Below are 23,261 nucleotides of genomic sequence, written 5' to 3'. Positions count from 1 at the left end.
GAAAGTGCCAGCAGTTCAAGATGGGATCTCTTGGTGTTACCTTGGGGCAGAGTCATTGGTATGTTATACTGTAAGGGGACAATGTAGCATTTGAAGTGGTTGCATGTCAGTGTCCAGACAAGCCCAGCAGTGCAGTTGTGATAAATGGATGCAGCTGTGATCATATCACATCTACTCTCTAGCAATATGACTTTGCAAGTTTACTGCAGTCTTTATTTTAAACAACCCCAGAAGATACAGTGTAGCCAAGAGATAGGAGCATGCAGAGTGCAGATCCCTCTGGGCTATGTAGTGAGTGTAGTAAGATACAGATCTCGGCTGTAATGAATATAAAGAGGGTTTTTTTTTTTTGACACAGTCAGACCCTGGACACAGACAGACCCTGTAGTTCTCTCAGGATCTCTAGCTCCCAGAACTGAATACAGCCAAAGCTGCCTAGAGTCACTGCACAGACTCTCTCTAAGTCCTGACCTTGGATCATGAAAGAGACTGCTGACCATGCTACAGGCTGCAGCTTCTTGGAAGTCAGGCATGGTAGAAAAGAAACTCAGCGGCTCTGAGCTCTCAGTTCTGCCCTTTCACGCCAGTGCCAGAGCACTTGCCACAATATCTGGAGCTAGCTCCTCTACCCTTTTCTGCTGACATAACTGCCTGCGAAGCAGTTATATGTGCAGCAGTTTCAGCTGGTTATAGGGACAAGGCAGTTTCTGAAGGGCCTGTAAGGAGCAATGGGTTTCAAGTTTTCTGGGCAGGGACTTCTGCCAAGGCCCCCTGCTTTTCTATTAACTAGTAAAATTATCTCGCCTGGTTGTCTCTGAGCAATAATTCACCACCTGACCCATCACTGGAGAAGTCTGTCGTGCCCCCTACACCATTGCGAAAGCACAGTTTTCCTTAGTGTGAGTAGAGAGGCTGCCTCTCAGCTTGGGGAGAAGCCCCTGATGAGGGGCTGGGCTGTCTGGTAACTAGCAGGCAGCTTCTGTTGAAGCAACTATTTCCCTTCCTGCTAGGTGTGGGCTGCTGTAATCATTGTTCCTAGTGGTGCTTGGAGACATGGCAATGGCCATTGTTATTGCTGGAGTCAGTCAGCATTTTGTTTAACAAAATTAAATAGACAGCAAGAAGGGGGATAAAAGTATTATGGAAGAGGAGGTATTATTGTCTGATAGGGTCACTGCAGGTTCTCTGCCCCTTTATGTGCCTTTATCCACATGACCAGTTTGCTTTCACTTAAGGTGTTGATTACGGTTCTGGACATCAATGACTTCAGGCCCCAGTTTGCCAAGCGACAGTTCAGCACCAGTATGTATGAAAATGAGCCAGCGGGGACGTCTGTGATCACCATGACAGCCACGGACCTCGATGAGGGTGACAATGGAGTGGTGACCTACAGCATCGAGGGTCCTGGAGTGGGTATGCAGCCCCACTAGCAAAACTAGGCATTTAGGGGATGGGAGAGGCACAAAGGATGTTTCCAGAGAGATATGGAAAATACAGAAACACAGAGTTAAAATTGGGGAGATCTAAGAGGACACAAAGACCAAATCATTTTTCCCATTTCACATGCTAATAAGTTAGCATTGGGGCCATATGCACACACAACAGCTGCACCACAGAATATTCTGTTCCCTTCGAGGTCGTGCATTGCAGCCCTGCAGACCTTTCCACTTCTGCTCAGTCTCCGATTCTCTCTTGTCCACCACACCCAAGGCTGCCACTTCCCAGACTTCCTAGTTACACAAATGTAAACTGTTTCCCGAGTTCCTGCTCCTGGAGTGGGCCCACTATACATCCTCTTACATAAATAAAAACCAGGAAAGGGTGGAGGGCAGGTTGTTTTTTTGAGGTGGATACTGACAGAGCATGAATTCCAGAGTATTAAGTATCACTGGGGGGTGGTAGGTACAAGGTCAAAGCCTGCATATGTATATAGCAAAGGGAGGGAAAACCCCACTTTTCTGAAACCTGTGAGTTCACCCCCAATTTGCCGCAGTATCAAGAGGGTTGCAAGTGAAATAGAGGAGAAATTGAAAATAACATGAGAACACCTATGAGCTTTAAATCTTTCAGTGAGATCAGCCACAGCCTCTCTGCGGCTTTAAGGGATTCTCTGAAACTCCAACATGCCACTAGGATGTCAGCACTTCAGAGCATATGTACTTGGAACAGGGATAGCAGTGGGAAGTGTTTGTGCTCCGTAAACAATATACTCATGGTTGTAGGGTCCTGAAGCCTACAGTGATTCACATTTAGTGGGTTGATATGACCGAGGGTGCTGCAGCCAATGATTTTCAACCAGTGAACTATGGTGTATTCAGCTGTCTGATAGAATCCTTTAGCGGGCTAAACTGCTTCATTCTCCCAGCCTGGTTCCTAATTTATACCATACAATAATTTATAATACTGTCTTTCCTGCAGAGAGCCCAGAGTGATAGATTTGTCTCTTCTGTCCCCAGAGGCCTTCAAGATTGATAAAAACTCCGGGCTCATCACATCCCGAAGACACCTGCAGTCTTATGAGAGGTTCAACCTGACAGTGGTGGCAACAGACAAAGGCAGGCCACCTCTGTGGGGAACCACCATGCTCCAGGTGGAGGTCATTGACATTAATGATAACCGGCCAGTGTTTGTCCGGCCACCCAATGGCACTATCCTGCATATTAAAGAGGTAAACTCTGCTAACATGGTGCAGTGGTGTAGATGCACTGGTGATTACTGGCACTATGTCATTAAGATGTCAACAGAGGGGCTTGTACTGGAAGATGCAAAACCAGGAGAAGCAACTGTGTCCCCACTAACTTGGACAGTAATGTCATTTAACAAACCAGATTTCCAAAGGAGCAATCCATTAGCTATTGTGGTCCTAGTTTTGACTGACTCTTTGATCAGATATCTCACTCCCTGGTTTGGCTAGCACTGGGCATGATGCCAAGGTAGCTCTCTAGCCCAGATGAGGCACTGGAAAGAAAATTGGAGAGAATCCCCTCACCTCCCTCAGCAACACCCCCAAAGGCTAATCAGTGCACAGCATACACAGGTTTTTAAGGAAGCCCTGCCCAGTCCTCCTTAGCCCAGAATTGGTGGCTATATCTGCATCTGTGACACTCCTGGATTGTACTTTTGAAAGTTGCTGTTTTGCACAATAGACAAAGGAGTGAGAGAGGGAGATAATGGCTACCAGCCTCAGGAAAAGAGGAGACTGAAAAGTCCCATTTGTCAACACCAGGATGCCTTTCTCTACCTCAGGTTGTTAGTCACTGCTGTGGGGGTGGCCTCATGCAAGAGCACCCAAAAGCACAGGAGCACTACCAAACCCTTCATTCTTACCCCTGGTGGACAGCTCGCGCTCACCTTAAGCAAAGGGGCTTCATCCTATAGTCAGAAGAAGTCCCCACTCAGCCATCTTGAGAGGCTCCACTGTTAAGGACCCAAATCTGCGGTTGGCCTCCACCTCCCCTAAAAATGAGGTCCTCCTTTCTCTAAAGACCTTTACTTGAAATATTGGAAAAATATATCACTGTAGCCTGCTAGAACCTGTCCCTATCACAGGGTCTCATGAGGGGTTCAAGGAGAGCAAATTAATGGGGACTCTCAGGGTAGCTTTAGAGAACTGAAACTTCAGGAGACAAGTAAAATAAAGAAACCACTGATCAGAGTGTGCCAAGTGTATTTATAAATGAGGTCTTCAATCTGGGGACTGAAACACTGATATTTTAAACAGTTTCTTGTCTACGTGAAGCTCTGCTTAGCTCATACAGAGCCCAGATAGACAATGAGGCTGTTTTTCAGGTGTAGAAAATGATGCCTTTGTTTGTGTTCCCGGACTCCTTTGGAAGCTGTCCCGTATACTCCTGCATGTCTGAAGCTGTAACAGCAGTCTTGGCCACCAGATAGAAGCATTGCAAACAGACAAGAGATCTAGGGATATTGTCAGCAGTGCAGCTGTACAGTGGAGATGTGCATGAATTTTACTGGTGTGATTTAAGCCAGCATTTTGTCCTGGATCACCTTACAGTTCATAGCAGGGACTCTCTTGAAATGTTTGTGGGTGCTTACAGAAACGGACAGGGTTCCCATTAAGTAGTTTGCAGGCCACTCTTCTTGTCATGGTCTGTAGAGAGGGGAGTTGAGATTTATTGGTGTGTGTTCCCCCTGTACATGGATTGATATTCTGCTTGTGTGTGTGAATAGGAAATACCTCTCCGGTCCAATGTGTATGAAGTCTATGCCACAGATAAGGATGAGGGTCTCAATGGAGCTGTACAGTACAACTTATTGAAAACTGGAGCAGGGAATAAAGACTGGGAGTACTTCAGCATCGACTCCAGCAGTGGACTCATCCAGACAGCAAGGAGGCTCGACCGAGAAAAACAAGCAGTGTACAGTGTAAGTCTGGGAAAAGGAGTGGTGGCTGGGACATGGATTTAGTTCACATGCTTGTTTGTCCATATCACAAAACTGTTACCAAGTTTGGCCTTCTCTGTCTCAGACCTGGCATCACAGGGAATGAAACATATTATGATTGAGGGAGAGTTGTATGGAAGCTCAGGAGTGGTCATTCAGCAGAAAAGGACAGGGGTACACTGGCAGATCTGTGGGTGGAGACAGGACTGCGATAGCCGGGGTTGTTAGCAGGTCAGGATGGAAACCTTCCCCCGAGTGGTATGGGTGAGTCCTGCACAGTGTTTGATCTCACTGTGTTAGACTCTGTCTCTGTGCATTTCCCACTTTTACAATTAAAATCTCACCTCTCAAATAATAAAAATAGCAGGAAGCAGTAACTTAGAAACTGCAAGTCCTGATGATGAACTGTTTCTTTGACACTTTGGTGTATTCCTCCCAACCCTTGTCCTTGTCCAACTGCGGTCATGGGCTGCTGTGTGCCATTGCAACTCCCCCGCAAAGAAATCAGCTGCAATCCAGCTACCTTTAGGGTGATACGCATGCCGCACTCAGGCCTTCGGAGGGGGGCGTTAAATGTTGGGGCTGTACGTTTTTCAACTTGTAGTAATTTTAGGTCTACAGCTCACCCCAGGCTGCTGAGCACAAACCTCCCTAGTTTATCAAATGTATCAAAAGATTTACCAGCCTGACAGCTGAGGGGAACATGATATTAATACGTTCTCCGATACCACTCCGTTTGCTCCAAGACATAGGGTCACTGTTATCTTTCATTTGCTATACCTAGCCCAGAAAAAACCTCTTCTATCAGCCTTCACCTTTTTCTCAGTCCCTAACTGTCCCCATGCCTCAGTGGGTGACAGCCGAAAAAGCCAAATTCAGGACAAAGTGCTGAGAAATAGGGCAGACTCACCCCAAAGTGGTGGGTATTCTATCATTAGTTAGATTATACCAAGCCAGTAACAAAAGTGAACTTTTGTCTCACCACATTGGTTAGCAAGAAGCCAAAGATGCAGTCTCCTTAGGCAGGGCCGGTGCTTCCGCTAGGCGACCCTAGACGGTCGCCTAGGGCGGCAGGATTTGGGGGGTGGCATTTTGCCGTCCTCGGCGGAAATTCGGCGGCAGGGGGTCCTTCCGCTCCGGGTCTTCAGCGGAAATTCAGCGGCGGGTCCTTCACTCGCTCCGGGACCCGCCGCCGAATGCTCAGAGGAGGAGCACTGCCGCCTAGGGTGGCAAAAACCCTGGCACCGCTCCTGTCCTTAGGCATTCCAGCCCTTGTCTCACCACCCAGACACTGGACTCTATGATGATGGTTACTGAAAAGCAGTTTAATCACATACAGGGTCCTTCTAATCCCAAGAGATCAGCCACATAGACAGGTCAATATATAACTCAGATCTTACTCTATAATCACGCTAATGCCAATCCTTTTAGTAACTAAAACTAAAGGTTTAAAAGAAGAGAGTTAATAATGGCTAACAGATCATATACATACAAATAGTTGCAAAGTCCTGACATCAGGTTTGTAGCAGTGATGGAATAAACTGCTAACTTGTGAAGTCTCTCTGGTAATTTCCAGAAGATTGGAAGGTCCTCAGTCCATATTTCAAAATGATCCTTTTAGTTGTAAGTCCATAGTCCACAGAATCAGGGCAGGAAAGGGCAAAATGGAGATATCTCAGGGATCTTATATATCCTCTACCATGTGCCTGGAAATTTATTGTCTCAAGATGGAGTCCAGGGTCACCTGAGCATATCACATGTCCTTACAGGGCTTGATGATTCACAGGGTGTAGCCATTGCCCATATTCTTGCTGAGGCATCCACAGGAAGATCTATCTGGGCAGAATGAGGTTCTTCTATGGCCCATTGTGAGGGCCAAGTGTCTTTGATGGGCCATCAATACATTACTCTCTGGCCTTAATGTAAATTTTACCTGGTGGGTGTTACCCAGGAATACAATACATATGTATGATGTCACTACATAGCCAATATTCATAACTTCAGATACAAAAATGATACTTGCATATAGGATAATCATACTTAGTGAACCATAACTTTTCCATTGACACCTTACATGACATACTTTGTACAAGATTTGTTGCAATTGTCTAACAGTGATAATATCAATGATATAAATGTTCATATTCAATCATACAGCATCACGCTAACTTCTTGGCTTGCAGTAGGGCCCCCCCATTTGCTAGTGTTTTGCAAAGTCTTAAAAGGCAAGCGTGTGACTAAAGTTGCGTGTGTGTTTCTCCTGCAGCTGATCATCGTGGCATGTGACCAGGGCCAGCCCGCGTATGAGACCATGCAGCCTCTCCAGGTGGCACTGGATGACATTGATGACAATGAACCCATCTTTCTGAGACCACCTGTAAGCAGAGCTATCTTGTCCCCTTGCATTGGACAGTTCTAGGTGAAGGGATATGGACTATCCGAGTACGTCTACACAGAGATAAAAGACCATGGCTGGCCTGGATCAGCTGACTTGGGCTCGGGCTGCTGAGCTAAAAATTGCTGTGTAGATATTCAGGATCAGGCTGGAGCCCAAGCTCTAATACCCGCCACCTCCAAGGGTCCCAGAGCTTGGGCTCCAGCCCAAGCCCGAGCATCTACACAGCGGTTTTCACCCCCGGAGCTCAAGCCCCGCAAGCCCAAGTCAGCTGACTCAGGCCAGCCGTGTGTCGACATAGGACACGCTGAAGTTAGTGAGACAGCAGACAGTTAATGTGCTAAGTGAAAATGAACATTAGCCACAAAAACAGAAATTCTCATCTCAATCCAGCTGCCAATCCTGAGCCTTCCCTATGGTGCCTGGGGGGTGCAGTGTGTAGTATATGTGATAAGTAATGCGGTCCCTGGGGATTAACTGAGGAGCTTGGTGTTACTTGAATGAAGTTTATGATTTGTCTATTATTAGCATTTTAAGGCAAAGAGAGAAAAAGTCTCCAATCCGTGAGGTCAGAGTGAGCTCTATAACATCATGATCATTGTTTATTCTTACTACTCTACTGCCTTTCCCTGTAACGCTCCTTCTCTTCTCCCTGGGCCACGCTGGCAGAGAGGTAGACCTCAGTATCAAGCTCTGTCTGTTCCTGAACATTCCCGCCCTGGTACCATTGTGGGGAATGTCACTGGTGCTGTGGATGCAGATGAGGGCTCCAATGCTATCGTCTATTACTTCATAGCAGGTAGAGTTGCTTCCCTTCTCAGTTTCTCTGTGGGGTTGTTTGTTTTGTGCTGCTGCTTTAATTTTGGATGAATTAAGAGCTTGTCTACACTTAAAACGCCACCGTGGCACAGCTGCACCGCTGTAGCACTTCAGTGTAGATGCTACTTATGCCGATGGGAGGGGTTCTCCCATCGGCGCAGGTAATCCATCTCCCCAAGAGGCGATAGCTAGGTCAATGGAAGAATTGTTCTGCTGACCAACACTGCCTACACGGGGACTTAGGTCGGTTTAACAAGGCTGCTCAGGGGTGGGGATTTTTTACATCCCGACCGACATAGTTAAACTGACCTAATTTTCTAGTGTAGACCAGGCCTCAGTGTTGGTGAAGGTGCAGGACAGAGAGCAATACCTTGAGCCAGGTATAATCACAGCTGCTGTGCAAGCTTCCTCAACACCTCTCTGTCACAGCACCTACATCCTGACCTTCATCAGCCCCTGGCTATTCCAGCCTTGTGACTCCTAAACTCTGCTATTGCATCACAATCTTGGCTGGGAGCAAAGCTGCTATTCTAGCCCTTGGACCATCACACAGCCCTGAAGATACTCCTGGATCTTAACTTGCAACTCTGCTGCTATTCCAGGGGTGATTTAAAATAGCTTAAAATCGAGGTGACTGGGCAATCATGTCAACTCACTGCCTTTAGAAACTTGCAGCATGTGTGTCCAGGTTTCTACCTAGATCTCTTCAGATGGGCCCCACAGACTCCCCTCCTCCCCCATTTCCTGCTTCATGGGGGCTGTACTGTTATTTTAGCTATTGCAGAGGCAGAGGGCATCCATGGTCCTAAAATAAAATCCATAAGGTATTGCTTTGCCCTAGCATGAACACAACATTGCTTCTGTAAATGCAGTAGTGGCAGTGCCTGCTCTCCTTACCCTGTGAAAAATGCAGCTGTCACACAGAGCAGGTTGCTAGCGGCACAGTATCACATTCCATCTGGCAATGTGACACTCCGTATCAAGGACCCCAACACATCTTACCAGGCATATGGTATGAAGCTGCATCGCTAAGCCAGAGAAACACCATCCTGCTGTTTCATGGGTTAATTAGGAGCTGAAAAAAGGGGATGTCAGGAAAGTTGCTTGTAGCAGGGTGCCATAATAAGGCAACCGGTGCGTGTGTGTGTGTGTGTGCGCACGCGCATTGACAGCTGTTTAAACCTTTGGTAGGGAGATGTCAGACCTTACGTGAACTCAGTGATGTTTCACACAGTGACAGCCTATTCTGGTGAGCACTCTTCTTGGGGGATAGTTTTTAAACCTCTTTCATAAGATGAGAAACTCAGCTCATGAGTTGAATTAAAGAAAATGAAACAATTAAACTGAAAGGCCAGTTCAGCTGGGAGGAAGGAGAAGAAAGGGACAGGGAAAGTTGGGTGGGAGAAAGAGACAGACAGACATCTACTTTATAGGCTTGGCATTCATGGAATAGACACACACACACACACACACACACACACACACACACACACACAGAGACACAAACCTGCACAGCTTGTGAGCCCTTACCCCGCACCCTCCATGCCACACAGGAACATCCCAAGCGAGAGCTGTGATATCAGTTGTGTGGCCTTCATGTGTGCATCCATGGGGGACTTGTTGACCCCTCCCATCTGCTTTTTCCTAGCAGGTTTAGAGGTATTTATGCAGAGGACTATTCATACATAAGAGGCTATCCAAAGAGGGACATTACCAGTGGATGTGAGGTAGTGTGGTAAGGGGAACACGAGGAGCCATTGTCATGGCATCAGTGGGGCTAATTCTAGGAGATACAGAAATGGATCCAGAGTGTTCCATTTATATCCTGCATGTGTTAAAATATCATATGATTTCGTAAGAACTGGTGATGTTTTAGAGCTCAAGATTCCTTCGCGTTAGCAGAACCAGAATCAGGATTCATGAGCAGACTCAGTGAGCTGGTCAGGGCAGGGAATGTATCTTACTGGGTGTTTGTAAAAGATCTGTAAATGTATGGAACTAGATACATTATTTTGAAATGTTTTCCTCTGAGGACAAGGAGACCTGGACACCATTTCTGGGCCTGCCTGGAGTGGACCCAGTGTAATCCTGTGGGAAGGGAGGGCAATCTGGAGAAAGGCAGGGAAAGGCCAGGTTTAGGGTCTGAACTGGATTTCTGTGCCCATCTGTTCTCCTCATCTATGTACCAGATCCAAAAGGGAAGTTTTAGGGCACAGGTAAGACTGACCTGCATTCTGTTTACCCTTCCTAGCTGGTAACAAGGAGAACAATTTCAAGTTAAGCCAGGAGGGGAAGCTGCAGGTGCTACGAGACCTGGATCGAGAGACAGAGCCCTATTACTCCATCATTGTCAAAGCCTCCAGTAACAGGAACTGGACACCTCCTAGAGGTCACAGGGCAGCCAGAATCCAGGCCTTGGACCCCAGCACAGACACCACGCTGCAGGAAGTCCGGATCTTTCTGGATGATATTAATGATCAGCCTCCCCGATTCTCTAAGTCAGAATACACGGCAGGTAAGAGAGGTGGTGTTACGAGAAGATGGCCAGCTGGTTGGTTGACTGTTTTCCCTGGGGTAAAAACAGAGGTTGCCATTCCAGAATACAAGCTCAGGTCCTAAGCATCCTGGGCTGGTGAGGGCTGAGATCTCCATGGCCTGGGATGGGGACTATTGGAAGGAAAACTGTACAAGGGGAGAAACCCAAACTTCTCCAAGGAGATAGTGAAGGGGACCTGGATTAACCCACCAACCTAAGCTCCATTCCCAAAACCTGCCATACTGCACAGCCAATTACAATCTACCAGCAAAGCCCTGGACAGCAGCAGGCGGTTATACTGTCAGATGCAAGCTTCCCAGGGAGGTTCACTTGCTGATGAAGACTATTTGACACAAGAGTCTGGCTGTGCAGCTCCATAATAGCCCTGGTTCTTTCCCTCTTTGGGAGGGTTACTGGCAAAGCCAGGCAAACTGAATGGGGTCAGGGGTCAAATGGGCATATTGTCTACAGGACTGGTAAGGAAACTTCTTGGTGAGGGGTTATTTTGGTGGGCTGCAGGGGTGAGGGATCCCTCTTTGCCACGATGGCAATTGGCATTTTCAGGGGAAACTCTTCCTTACAGTACCTCCTCATTCCGGGGTGTGGCCCGAGATTCGTGTTACATACCCTACTCCATTTCCTTCTCTTCCTTTCTTGCCCCCCACCTCCAAAAGGGGTTGCGACAGATGCCAAGGTGGGTTCAGAGCTGATCAGGGTAGTGGCACTGGACTCCGATGTGGGGAACAATAGCCTGGTCTTGTACAACATCCTGGGAATCCGTTACATCAAGCAGCACTCCAATGACTCGGAGGAGGCGGCCAGCATCTTCAGTATTGGTAAGTACCCATTTGTCACCACAGGAGCCTCAAGCAGAGATGTTCTCACTAGACAGCACAGAGATCCATAGGTTCTCATTCCCCTCCCTCCCACCAATAAGCAGGGACCGAAATGACAGTTAGCTAGTCTGAGTGGGGAAGTTTAAGGGTGCCATATGTTTACAGCCAGACCTCCCATCTCAGATCTCTTTGGTCCCACGTGTGATCCTCCCACAGCAGTGGCTGAAATTGATGCACTGTTTCTGTGGCTCAGAGTGGGTACACAGTGCTGTCCATCACACAGATAGGGAGCACCTTTTTCTTTTTCTCATTTCTTCTGCTGTGGCTTCAACAGTCCCTTGCTGGGGAGCCATTTGAAGTAGGAGTAGGTTTACGTGAGGAGGCAACAGCCTTCAAGGCACAAGGAGAGGAATAACATTCACACTGGAGATGATGTTATGGGCCAGGTTGTCTGCTATGGATAAATCCCCACCCAGCCCAAAAAGCACAAAGGAAGCTGAGAGTCTATTTATTTACTGATGGTCATCTAAAATTATTGGGCTAATTCTTGACTTGGGATTGGCTCTCCCCAAAGGTAACTTGGATGGGATCCTGCGAACCTTTGACCTTTTCACAGCCTACAACCCTGGCTACTTTGTGGTGGACATCATGGCTTCAGACCTAGCAGGGCATAATGACACTGCCGTTGTCGGAATCTACATCTTGCGGGATGACCAGCGGGTGAAAATCATCATCAACGAGATCCCAGACAAGGTGCGGCAGTTTGAGGAAGAGTTCATCAGACTGTTGTCCAACATCACAGGAGCCATTGTCAACACGGATGATGTGCAGGTAATAACAGCTCCTGGGCTATGCATATACCCTGATGTGCCATAACATGGCTCACACTGCTCAGAATCTGGGACTAGATGATGGAGGATAGATCACTTGAAATTACCCTGTTCTGTTCATTCACTCTGAGGAATCTGGCCACTGTCGAAAGACAGGATACAGGGTTAGATGGACCATTGGTCTGACCCCCTGTGGCCATTTTTATGACTTACAACATAAATCCAGCCACAAAGTGATTGATCTACCACTGATGGTTCAAGAACCCCCCTTGTTTTATTTTTAACTGGTCTCTCCTGAAACAGGAGCAGAATATGTGCCTTGTTCCTCCACCACCCACCATCATGAACTCTAGTGGCAGCAGAGAGGGATCCAGTCTTCTGCAGCATTTTTGACTGACATCTAATGTCTGTGTTTAGAAGGTTAGCATGTTGGGATATAGCCAGACTGGGGACACTTGATCATTGTGATTTGTTAGAATGTATCAGCTCAGTGGGAACACTGCAGGATAGAGCTAACAAAAATATCAGTTTATCATTGTTCTGGAAAGAGGAGAGTGCTTATGTGAGAGGTTCCACGTCCCCACCACCACCATCACCACACACACACTTCTCTGCTGGTCTATTATATGAATAATTCTTAGCAGTTACATAAAGTATGGGCATCTTCAAAGTGCCTTACAGACTAATTCAATCTCTTAGCACGGCTGTATGGGAGGTAAGTAATATTGTCCCCATTTTACACATGGAGAAACTGATACGCAAAGGGGTTGTGACTAGTCCAAGCTCACACAAGAAGTCAGTAGAAGATCTGGGATTAGAGCTCAACAGCTCCTGGCTTCCTCCTCAACCTAAATGTCTGTGCTGCCCGTGCATGCAGGGGCAATGACAGCAGGCCTTTCTGGGACAGCAGTTCATGTCTTTGTGGAGCAGGAAAGGAGGCTTAACAGTTGAATAAAGGAAGAGGGCCTCAGCCATTTATTTCAAACCCAAAGTGGCCTTAGTTTGCTGGCTAATGGTATAGGACCTCCTGACTAAGGTGAATGGCCAAAGCAGTAGACGAGCAAATTGCAGAGATGGGCCCAAAATGAAAACTTTAAAAAGACTAATGGGGCATCGCAAGAAGCCCTGGCTTACAGTCTCCTATTAGTGAGATCTTTTCTGGGATGTGTTCTGAACTGGGGTTTCAGCCCCATCTCTGAATTCCTGACAAACTGTGCCATGAAAGAACCAATATGGGCATGGCCTGATAGCGTGCACAAAGCCCTTTGGTGCGCTAGAACCTGGGGTGGCTGCCCTAGAAGGTGACATGTTCCCTGTGGCTATACAATGAGCATCTGTTTTCTCTCTCTTAGTTCCACGTGGACAAAAAGGGCCGTGTGAACTCTGCCCAGACAGAGTTGCTGATCCACGTGGTGAATAGAGAAACCAATAGGATTCTGGATGTGGAGCGGTAAGCTATTGTCTCTCTGTATGCATAGATGGGAGAGGGAAGGAAGCAGGAGGAGGGGCATTCATGCTTTTGGAAACAATAAGGAAGTTTTATATCTCAGTTGCTTCATTTCAAAGCACTGGAAGGTTGATGCCAGTAACACTAGGTCGAATGCGTCTTTCTGTGTGGATGGGCTTGTCCTCCCAAAGAAATCTTACTGTGTTTAAACATGCATTAGTGGACCCAAGTCTGATCATGACTGACTGGTCGGTGTATACAAGGTGAAGTCATATTCGGCATTGTTTCCAACTTAGGCATCCTGTCCCCATCTCTAGAGCAGCGAAGACAATGAAATAACACCTGCACATACCCCACTTTGCCCCAACTGTTCTTGACGGCTGCCTTAGCTCCACCAGCAAAGTTTATTGCCAGCACCAGAACAAGTGGCTATCACATTCCAATACTGAATTTTTAAGAAACATCTGCTAGCCTTGAAATCTGGTTCGCTTGCTACACAGCCTTGCTGATCAAGTCATTTACAAAGACGCTTCTGGTACCATCCAAGCTGCCCAAAGCAATGTGCACTTCTGCCTCCCAATGCCATTGTGCCCTGGACTATCTGGAGGAGGGTTCAGGATCTCCTGGGCTAAACTCTTAAAAGGTATTTTTGGTGGTCAGGAAATGAAAGGAGCCCCTGTTCAAACATCCGCTCTCTTTCCTTTCTTCCTAGAGTGATCCAGATGATTGATGAGAATAAGGAGCAGCTGCGGAATCTCTTCAGGAATTACAATGTGTTGGACGTGCAGCCTGCCATCACTGCCAGGGCCCCAGATGACCTCTCAGCGCTGCAGGTAAAGGAGAGGGGCATCTTTTATTCCCTACCTGCCTGTGCCATCAACCCTTTCACTTCCCTGAGAATCACTTGGCATGGCTGTCCAGCCCACCCACTGGGTGACACTAAAGGAAAGTGCCTCTTGCATGATTGCCTCCAAGTGCCTTTTTTTAAAACAGGAAAGTGATATTTACAGCTGCTGACATGTAGCAGAAGGAATTATTTCTCCAGGAATCTACTGTTACCCAGTGGAGTGGGATGAGTTGACAGCAGGACATGTTAAACCTAGAGGCTAAGGATATGTCTACATTACCCGCCGGATTGGCGGGCAGCGATCGATCCAGCGGGAGTCGATTTATCATGTCTAGTCTAGATGCGATAAATCGACCCCCGAGCGCTCTCCTGTCGACTCCTGTACTCCACTGCCGCAAGAGGCGCAGGCATAGTCGACGGGGGAGCGGCAGCAGTCGACTCACCGCAGTGAAGACACCGCGCTGAGTAGGTCTAAGTACATCAACTTCAGCTATGTTATTCACGTAGCTGAAATTGCGTAACTTTGATCAATCCCTTCCCCTCCCCCATGTAGACAAGGCCTCAGCTGCTTTACTGCATCCACTAGCAGGTGATGGACTGTCCCTTCTCTACAGTATGTACTTTCTTCCTGTGGGCCCAGGCTTGTCTAAAACTTGGAAACGTTTCCTCTTGTTTGCTCTCCATCTACAGGTTTAAAAGTGCTCACATTTGTTACAAATAACTTGTTATCTTTTCTAGATGGCAATTATCATCTTGGCTATTCTCCTCTTCCTGGCTGCCATGCTCTTCATCCTCATGAACTGGTACTACAGAACAGTGTGAGTAGCCCTAAGCGCCTGGGACTGCAGGACAATGCAAGTATATGGATAAACCTAACTGTTTGGATATTATAGAGCAGAGTAAATGACAACAATAACCTGAAATGATAGAACATCATGAGTAACCCATGCAACCTGGGAACGATAAACCAGAATGGCTAATCTAAGATCCTGGGTACTGCAGAGTGAAATGATGGGCACCAATTTTAAATGCAGCTAGTCTTTCAATGGAATTCAGGCTCCCAGCTCACATATGCTGAAAATATTACCTAAGCGCCCAAGAAGCACAATCCTTTGAGTAGTCCTGACGTAAAGGATCTTTCTGCAGTGACTGGAATAATATACCTACAGCAAGAGACTTCAAATGTTAGAACTCGAGCCAAGAGAAGAAGGCACCACCTGAGCTAATAGATTGTTTTTGAGAATGTCCTGAAACCATAGGCCATGTCCTTGCTGTCTAGTGACCTATGACTGTACATGGGAAGAGATTTATTTGCAAGCACTGTCCCATTTCACATGATTGTTCCTCACACTCCTCACTTTAAGTCTTTCTTTCTTTCAATTGACTTAATTTTTTTCATTTTTTTCCCAGACACAAAAGGAAATTAAAAGCTATCGTGGCCGGCTCAACAGGTGGGAGACCTTGGTGGTTTTTTTTTTTTTTGTTGATATAACAATATGAGATTCTTCTTAAAGACATGCAGGCTAATAAATATGGGGGAAATAGTGTGGAACACAGATATTGGGCAGTGGGGAGAAACCCAGGAATCTGTTGAAAGAGATTTTGGGCTGCTAGTGGGCAATATATTAGAAATGAGTTTGCCTCGTTATTGGTAATAGATGCATAGATATGACATTGGGAGAATTTTGTTAGTTGTCAGAGCTTTGAGCTATCAGCCCCATAATATCCCCCCCCCCCATTGGCATTGCAGTTGTTTCCTTCAAGATCTAGGGTGCTGGGCTGTCCATTCCCGATCTCTCCCTCCAAATAGAAGTGTGGATTTGTGCCCACAGCCATGCTGTTGTCTGTTACTTAGCCTATATAAATGTCAGTCTAACCTACACCTGCTGCCTTCCGCAGGAAATCGAGGCTTCATGGACATCATGGACATGCCAAACACAAATAAATATTCCTTTGATGGGTGAGTTCACAATACTTTTTTTGCTTTTCACAGTTCATTCTACATGACACAGCAGGGGGAATCTCTGATATTCCATGGGCAGAACAAGTGTTTTAGCACCACCACTGGCTTCTGCTAGCACCTGCAACACAAATCATCTCTGTAGTCACTTGCCACTGAAAGCTAGGATTCCACAGCCTGGTAGTATCAGGAGACACCATAACATTACTTAGACCTGGACCTCTCTTGCAAGTCACCCTTCGTATTAATCCAGCACCTAAGCAGTGCAGACTTGTGGCACCTACTGATGAACGGCAGACACAACAGAACTTTGAAAATCACCTGCAGGTAGATGTTACAATTCTACAGTTTATCACCTATAGATTCTTACAGGAAGAATCTGGGTCTGGGCCAGGTAGTTTTTGCTTGAAGTTGTTGTTTAAATGCCTAATCCAGGCTTCTAGAATTAATCGTACAGAAATGCCTCTTAATTTAACTACAGCTTGAAGGCAAATGGAGGATTGAAGCAAATTCATATTTTGTTTGTGATGGAAGGAGGAGATACGACCTTGTCAGAGTCTGGTTTTTGGAAGGAGTGATTACAGTGCATAAATCCCTAGAGTAGAACAATGTGTTATTTTCAGAGAAGCAGCTATAGCGGGCCCCGTCTTACTGTCTCCCTTCATTCACTTCGGCCCTTTGTGTGTCTGTGTAGGGCTAACCCTGTGTGGCTAGATCCTTTCTGCAGGAATATGGAGCTAGCAGCGCAGGCAGAGCATGAAGATGACCTGCCTGAGAACCTGAGTGAAATCACAGACCTATGGAACAGCCCAGCCAGGACTCACGTGAGATACTGCCAACTTATTCTTACCTTGGGTGGGGGAAGTGACAGTTCAGTCAGGATTCAGATGGACTGAGTTCGCATCTCACTTATACCAGTGCAAATCAGGAGTAATTCCATTGTAGTTAATAGAGCTACCCCAGCCCAGCCCGCCCCTTCTGCCTGAAGCCCCGCCCCTTCTTCCCAAGGCCCTGCCCTTCCCACCCCTCTTCCCCCACCGGAGCCCGAGGGCGCACACACCCCTAGGCTGCCCAAGCATCCCTGGCCCCTGAGTGCACAGCGTGGCCCCCAGCCCCAGAGCACAGGGAGAGTGGGCAGCATGGCCCCCAGCGCCAGAGCTCAGGGAGGGTGGGTAGGTGGCACGAGTACAGCTCCAGGGCTCTGGGGGAAAAAGCCAGCCCGCAGCCCCGCAGAGCACCAGTGGGAAGCAGGAGGGGGCCTGAGGGCAGAGCATGGGCAGGACCACACAGGGCTGTTTGGGGAGGCACAACCTCCCCCAGCCTTTGATACCCGCCGCCCATGGTTCTGCCCCATTTTTGCTGAGGTTTTGTTTTCAGAAACTCCCGTCCATTGTAGGGAACATTTGGAAGAGAGCCCTCTGCTGCCAAACCCGACGATGACCGTTACCTGCGAGCAGCCATCCAGGAATATGACAACATTGCCAAACTAGGTCAGATCATGCGGGAAGGGCCCATCAAGGTGAGTGGAGCTGGCTTCCTCCATTTCTGTCCAATAGCCTTCACGTTTCGGTCCTACGCCATCTTAGTCATTGTCCTTCTTCGTGAAAGGAGCAGGAGAAGGCGAGGTTTCCAAATAGCTCCAGATTCACCGCAGCTGAGAAGAACATTGCCCTGACACAATCCAGTGCAGACTAGTCTTTGCTGTGTGTACCTATCGGAAACCTAACAGGAACACAGCTCTGAAATTCACCCAACTAGACACAGCACAATCTTTGAGCAGAAAACCAGCCTTGGCATCTAACCGTTGGGACAGCCATAGCAAATGCACTATGGCAAATTCCATGTTTAAAACGTGATGGCACTCGAGTGACGTGAAAGCACATAGTTTCTTTTGAGATCATTTTTTGTTTAGGGGAAAGTGTCTGCCTGGTTCCTCTTGGATGGGGTGAGCTTCACACCTGGACTCCCTCACTGAGGTAGTTTCAGAGTTTGGGGCTGGTGGGGAGAAGCCCCTGTATAATCTCTCCTGTTGCCCCCTCCATCCAGGGCTCTCTCTTGAAGGTGGTCTTGGACGATTACATGCGGCTGAAAAAACTGCTTGCCCAGAGGATGGTGCATAAAGCCACCACCAGTCAGGGGGACCAGTCCTCGGTTACCGAGGTAGAAAGCGTGTGCATGGACATGAGAGGAAATGCTTGCTGTGCCCTCTGGAATGGAGTGTCTGTTTCCATGCCTTTGACCTCTCTAAACTCTGCTGGGTGACCTTTTTGCCCCCTAAAGCTGTGTGAGCTGATGGCTGCCAGTTTAACCAGACACAGGGGAGGGGTCTCCCTCCACCTTTTACTGGAGGCCATACTCACAAAAACACTCTGACTTGGCACAAAGAGAGATTCCAGCCGTAGTCACATTCCTGGCCATCTCATCACCACGGTGCAGAATGGAAGGGTGCTGGAATACAGTGGAGTTGATGACATGCCACTCACCAGAGTATGTCTCCCCCAGGATGGGTCTGACAGCAAGATAGTGTCTTTCTTTCCTCTCTAAATGTCCACACTGACCCTTCTTTTCATCCCCCAATTAATGTGACATCCCACCATTCACCAGTTCTCCCTTTATCCTGTTTTGCTTGGACCATTTGCTCTTTGGAACAAGCCTTTAGAATATATCATTCCAATAATAATACACCTCTACCCCGATATAACGCTGTCTCGGGAATAAAAAAATCTTACCACTTTATAGGTGAAACCGCGTTATATCGAACTTGCTTTGATCCGCCGGAGTGCACACACACACACACACACACACCCCCCCCGGAGCACTGCTTTACCGCATTATATCCGAATTCGTGTTATATCGGGGTAGAGGTGTAGTTAGATGATCAGCCTTTCTGTTTCTCCATCGCTCTGTTCTCCTGGGTCTCCGACATAGCTGCCTGCTCATTCAGCATTTCATTTGGTTGCTCTCCTCCTCTTGGCCCCACACATGTTGGTGTGACTCAGAATTGTGTCCCCTTCTCTCGTGGCAGCGTCTTCGACTTTCTCCGCTTCTAGCTCTGTCTCTGTGAAGGATTCCCAGGCCTGCCTCTCTCTGGGTCTAGTCTCACATCTCCTCCTGCACTTCCAACCAAAATCTCAAACGGTCACTCCAAAGCACAGGTTTTTGTTTTTCCTCTCCATGCATGGCCATTTCATTTCCTATGCCCTCTATGCTCCCGTCTGCCAGGCTGGCCACCTCTCTCAGTCAGCTCCTCTTCTTCCGCCTTCAGGCCAGACTTCGACTCCTCCCTGGTGTTTGTTCGGTAGAATATTGTCAAATATCCATCCTTCCTCCTTTGTGCTCACAGCTAAACCATGGCCAGTGGCAGCTAATGCCTCCAGTTAATGGTGGGGTTGCAGGTAGCAAAGCCCACTCCAAAGCTTTTTTCTATCCCCTCACCATCCCCTCCACCATTGTAGGGTAAGCAGATTTTCAGAGTGGAAAAACTGAGACATGGTTGTGGGGGTTATGGGAAAGGGTTTGGGGGATGGGGGTTGATGGAGAGGTGAGAGGAAAAGAGGCCCCTCTTCTACCACCTTCCCCCTTTCAGAATGAAAATCTGAGAGCCCTCCTCTCCCTCCCCACAGACCCCCAGCTCAGAGCCAGTTCTTACTTTCCTAGCTCCCTTTAATCTCTTTTCCCACAACTCTGAACCCTCATTCACACACAGCACCATTTCCCTGACACAGCCCCATTCCCTCCACTCAGAATCCCACTCGCTTATACTCAGTCATGTTGGCAAACCCACCCCTCCCACGTAAGCCGCCTCCATTCCCAAAGTCCCCTCAGCTCCCTTCAACCCAACCCCGGATTGTGCAAAAAGCTCCTTCCTCCTGGCCTCCCCTGCCTTCGTTGGCCTTCGCTCCCCCGTCTGCCCCCAGCCCTGATACTCTAAAACTAGTGGAGTCTCTTTCAAGCTACTTAGAAGAAAAAAGTATCTGAAAATCTACTGTTGAAATCTCCCACTTGAACTCACCCCATTTGCACTCTCCACTGCACAGTATTTTGCTTCAAGACCAACACAGCTTAAAAACCAATTCCATGATCTTACTGTAATACAAAAAATAAATACTTCATAATTTACATTGCAGCTCCTTCTGGGCAGGGACTATCTCAGTCTATATTTCTGTACAGCCTCTAGCACAACTTAGCCTGGTCCCAGCTGAAGCCTCTGGGTGCCACTGAGGAGGAGTAGAAGAGTTCATAGTTACAGATTTTGTGTTAATGCTCATAGACCATGTAGGATCTACCTCAGATTCCAGTTTAGCTTTAAGATGTAACAAAGAAAATACTTCTGTGAAGCTGCCTACAAATATAACTAGTGGAACCTGCCCCTCATGCTGACCCCTGCTTCAGGAAAAGCTGTCTAGGGCCTTCAAGGGGACAGCTGGTAACCGGCAATGATGCTAAGGGAGGCAGGGGAGGGAAAGGGACACAGGTATTGGAACCCATGTTGTTGATTTGTGCTTGGGCTTCTTGCAGCTGATCCAGAATGACCTGGATGAAGAGGAGGAGCAAAGCCCAAGCCAGGGGAGCCTTCGGTTCCGGCACAAGCAACCTGTAGAGCTCAAAGGCCCAGATGGTATCCATGTGGTGCATGGCAGCACAGGCACTCTGCTAACTTCTGATATCAACAGCCTGCCGGAGGATGACCAGAAAGTGCTGGGTCGATCCCTGGAGACACTGAACTCAGACTGTGGAGGCTATAATGACCGCAATGCTCGCACCGAGTCTGCCAAATCCACCCCCATGCACAAGATGAGGGAGGTGATTATGGAGAGCCCACTGGAGATCACAGAGTTATGACTAGAAGTGGCGTCACTTGTCTAGCATTCCAAGAAAGTGTGGCCAAGCAGATAGTCACTGCAAAAAGAAAACACAGATTCGGGGCAAGAGGGTAGAAGAGAACCTGGTGGCCTAATCACAGCCCCAAAAACTAATCCTACAGAGATAGCCAACTGTTTTGTTTTGATACAGCAGCCTTGGGGAGCCTTACCTTGGTGGAAGGCTCTCAGGACTGTGCTTTCCTAGAAGCGCACATCATTTGATCATTAAATTCATATTTTTTTATTTTTTTAAAAAATATGAAAGATTCAAAGTTTCAAAACAGAAGAAGGGAAGCCCTGTGGAATCGAGACATGAACTACTAATGTTTAGGGTTGCAAAAAACCTGCACCACGTGGGTACAAAGACTCAAGACTTGCATATTTCCTGGCTCCTCAACTCGCCCGTGGCTGCATCAGTGCATCCTCCTACTGTGCATGGGACGGGAGCACATCACACCAGGGTGGGGGAAGGAGGTTCTGGGGCTGATGTGGCATTCCAGGAAGCCTATAAAGGGAGTCTGAATCTGTTTGGCATTAATCTGTGTCATCACCTTTACAGGAAGAGAAAACAAACCGAAGACATTTCTCCATTTTGCTGGCTTACCAAATCATATACGACGTCAACCAGAAACAGACTGGCATTAACTTGGGTTTTGAATGTAGAGTGTTCGTGTGTAATTTTTTTTGTTTGTTTGTTCCGTTTCTAATAGTAACTTGTTGAGAGTTTTGGGAATGGTCTGTTAAATGAACCAGAAATACAATATGGATTTGGTTAACCTGTCCATTGTTGTTTCTTTCTCACTACCAAGGGGCACTTCACTGGGGAAGATGTTGGGTTTACCTAGCTCTCAGTGTGCACTCATCCTTGCATACCCTGCTATATATCAGCAAAGAACTGTTGTGACTGAATGTCTTGTTGTGGATTAAACACAGAACAGTTTGTGGCCTCACTCAGTTCCTCTGCTCACCATTTCTATAGTGTCTGAATGCCCAATCTGCAACCCTACATGAAGTGGCAAGCATACTTTAATCTCTGCCCCCACAGAACCCTACCAATACTACCCAAAGAGGCGCCTTTCTAACAGACTTCTAGCAAAGGAATGTAATCCCTTGGGAAAAGTCAGTGTTATTCCCCAGTCCTGCAGGCATGCTGCTGACCAATACCGTGCAAACTGGAGCTATCGGTGTAGCATGGCATTGGCTTTGATGTGGGAATCACCTGGTGAAGTTCTATGGCCTATGTTATGCAGGAGGTCAGACTCGATTATCATAATGGTCCTTTCTGACTTTCAAAATCTCTGAACACATTAATCTGTAGGACACATGGTAAGATTCAGCTTTAGCTGAAGTCAGGCCATAACGGGGACATCTAGCAGAAGAACATGGTGATCACAATAGATGCAAGCCAGAAAGAACTTCTACTACTACTGCATATGACTTGGGGGGAAGGAAGCACAAAGCTTGTCCCTCTTGCAAGAAGTTTTTATTGGTAGAGAAGTTTTTTTTTGCAAAATCAAGAGACTGTAGAAAGCAACTGCATCTCCCTCCCCACTTCCCGGCCCCCATATCTAAAGCTGGGAAGCAGCTACTGGAAAAGACTGATCTTGAAGGGTCCTGACTTTTGAGTTAAAGTGCACCAGCTCACAAATAAGTTCTGAATCCACCTTATCTACACAGGTGCACCTCACTGTGGTATCTGAGTGCCACTGGTGTGGTATCCCTGGCACAAACCGGTACAAGAAGGCAGGAAAATTGAAACCTCCCCTCAGTATGATTCTGTCCAATCATAATGAAAAAAGACAATGGGGGAGAGGAGCAAAGCCTGATCCCTGTGAAGGCAATCATGAAACTGACTCACTTAAGGCATCAGGTTTCAGCCTATAGTCTATAAGATTTACTTTCTAGACAAATGTCATACACAACACTAGAGTTACTGGATGACAGATAAGGAAAGTTGGATGTTTTCTATACCTTTTCCCCCATGCCGCAAAGGCAAACCCCTCATGAGGCAGCCATTGCAGTCTCTGCCCAATGTGCAGAGAAAAACTGCAATTGCTTTGAACACAATCACTATTTTCTGTCCCAATTGATGTAAATACTAATGTAAATATCACCTAAATATCTAAGACACTAGAAAAAGTAACAAAACTAAGGAAAGCTACGCCTTAACCTGAATAAAGAGTTTGCATATGGCTAAATTGTATAAATGAAAATTACATTCTCCAGAAAAACAAATACACAAGACAACAGTCAATAGCAACTAATTCTGAATTAGCTGTGTCTTTAGATTCTCTGCACCTTGGTTATAATGTGAAGCAATTAAAA

General features: G+C 47.1%; 1 protein-coding gene across 3 annotated transcripts in view; it reads left to right on the top strand.

The window, feature by feature from the left end:
* Positions 1–21,712, top strand: part of CDH23 (cadherin related 23) — a 544,508-nt gene extending 522,796 nt beyond the window's left edge. For 2 of the 3 annotated variants that reach the window (XM_034775587.1, XM_034775588.1), the window contains 17 exons: positions 1,236–1,413; positions 2,457–2,668; positions 4,192–4,386; positions 6,671–6,781; positions 7,469–7,598; positions 9,870–10,133; positions 10,829–10,990; positions 11,565–11,821; positions 13,173–13,270; positions 13,980–14,100; positions 14,853–14,932; positions 15,525–15,565; positions 16,014–16,074; positions 16,769–16,898; positions 17,471–17,593; positions 18,121–18,234; positions 20,593–20,916. In XM_034775587.1, the coding sequence (XP_034631478.1) occupies positions 1,236–1,413; positions 2,457–2,668; positions 4,192–4,386; positions 6,671–6,781; positions 7,469–7,598; positions 9,870–10,133; positions 10,829–10,990; positions 11,565–11,821; positions 13,173–13,270; positions 13,980–14,100; positions 14,853–14,932; positions 15,525–15,565; positions 16,014–16,074; positions 16,769–16,898; positions 17,471–17,593; positions 18,121–18,234; positions 20,593–20,916 (2,601 nt within the window). Of the gene's footprint in view, positions 1–1,235; positions 1,414–2,456; positions 2,669–4,191; positions 4,387–6,670; positions 6,782–7,468; positions 7,599–9,869; positions 10,134–10,828; positions 10,991–11,564; positions 11,822–13,172; positions 13,271–13,979; positions 14,101–14,852; positions 14,933–15,524; positions 15,566–16,013; positions 16,075–16,768; positions 16,899–17,470; positions 17,594–18,120; positions 18,235–20,592 lie in introns of all 3 variants that reach the window. The other variant, XM_034775586.1, reaches the window with a different exon arrangement.
* The last annotated feature ends 1,549 nt before the right edge of the window (positions 21,713–23,261 follow it).

This window comes from Trachemys scripta, chromosome 7 (genome assembly GCF_013100865.1).
Source record: "Trachemys scripta elegans isolate TJP31775 chromosome 7, CAS_Tse_1.0, whole genome shotgun sequence".
Classification (NCBI taxonomy): domain Eukaryota; kingdom Metazoa; phylum Chordata; order Testudines; family Emydidae; genus Trachemys; species Trachemys scripta.
This window is presented reverse-complemented; position numbering and strand designations above follow the sequence as displayed.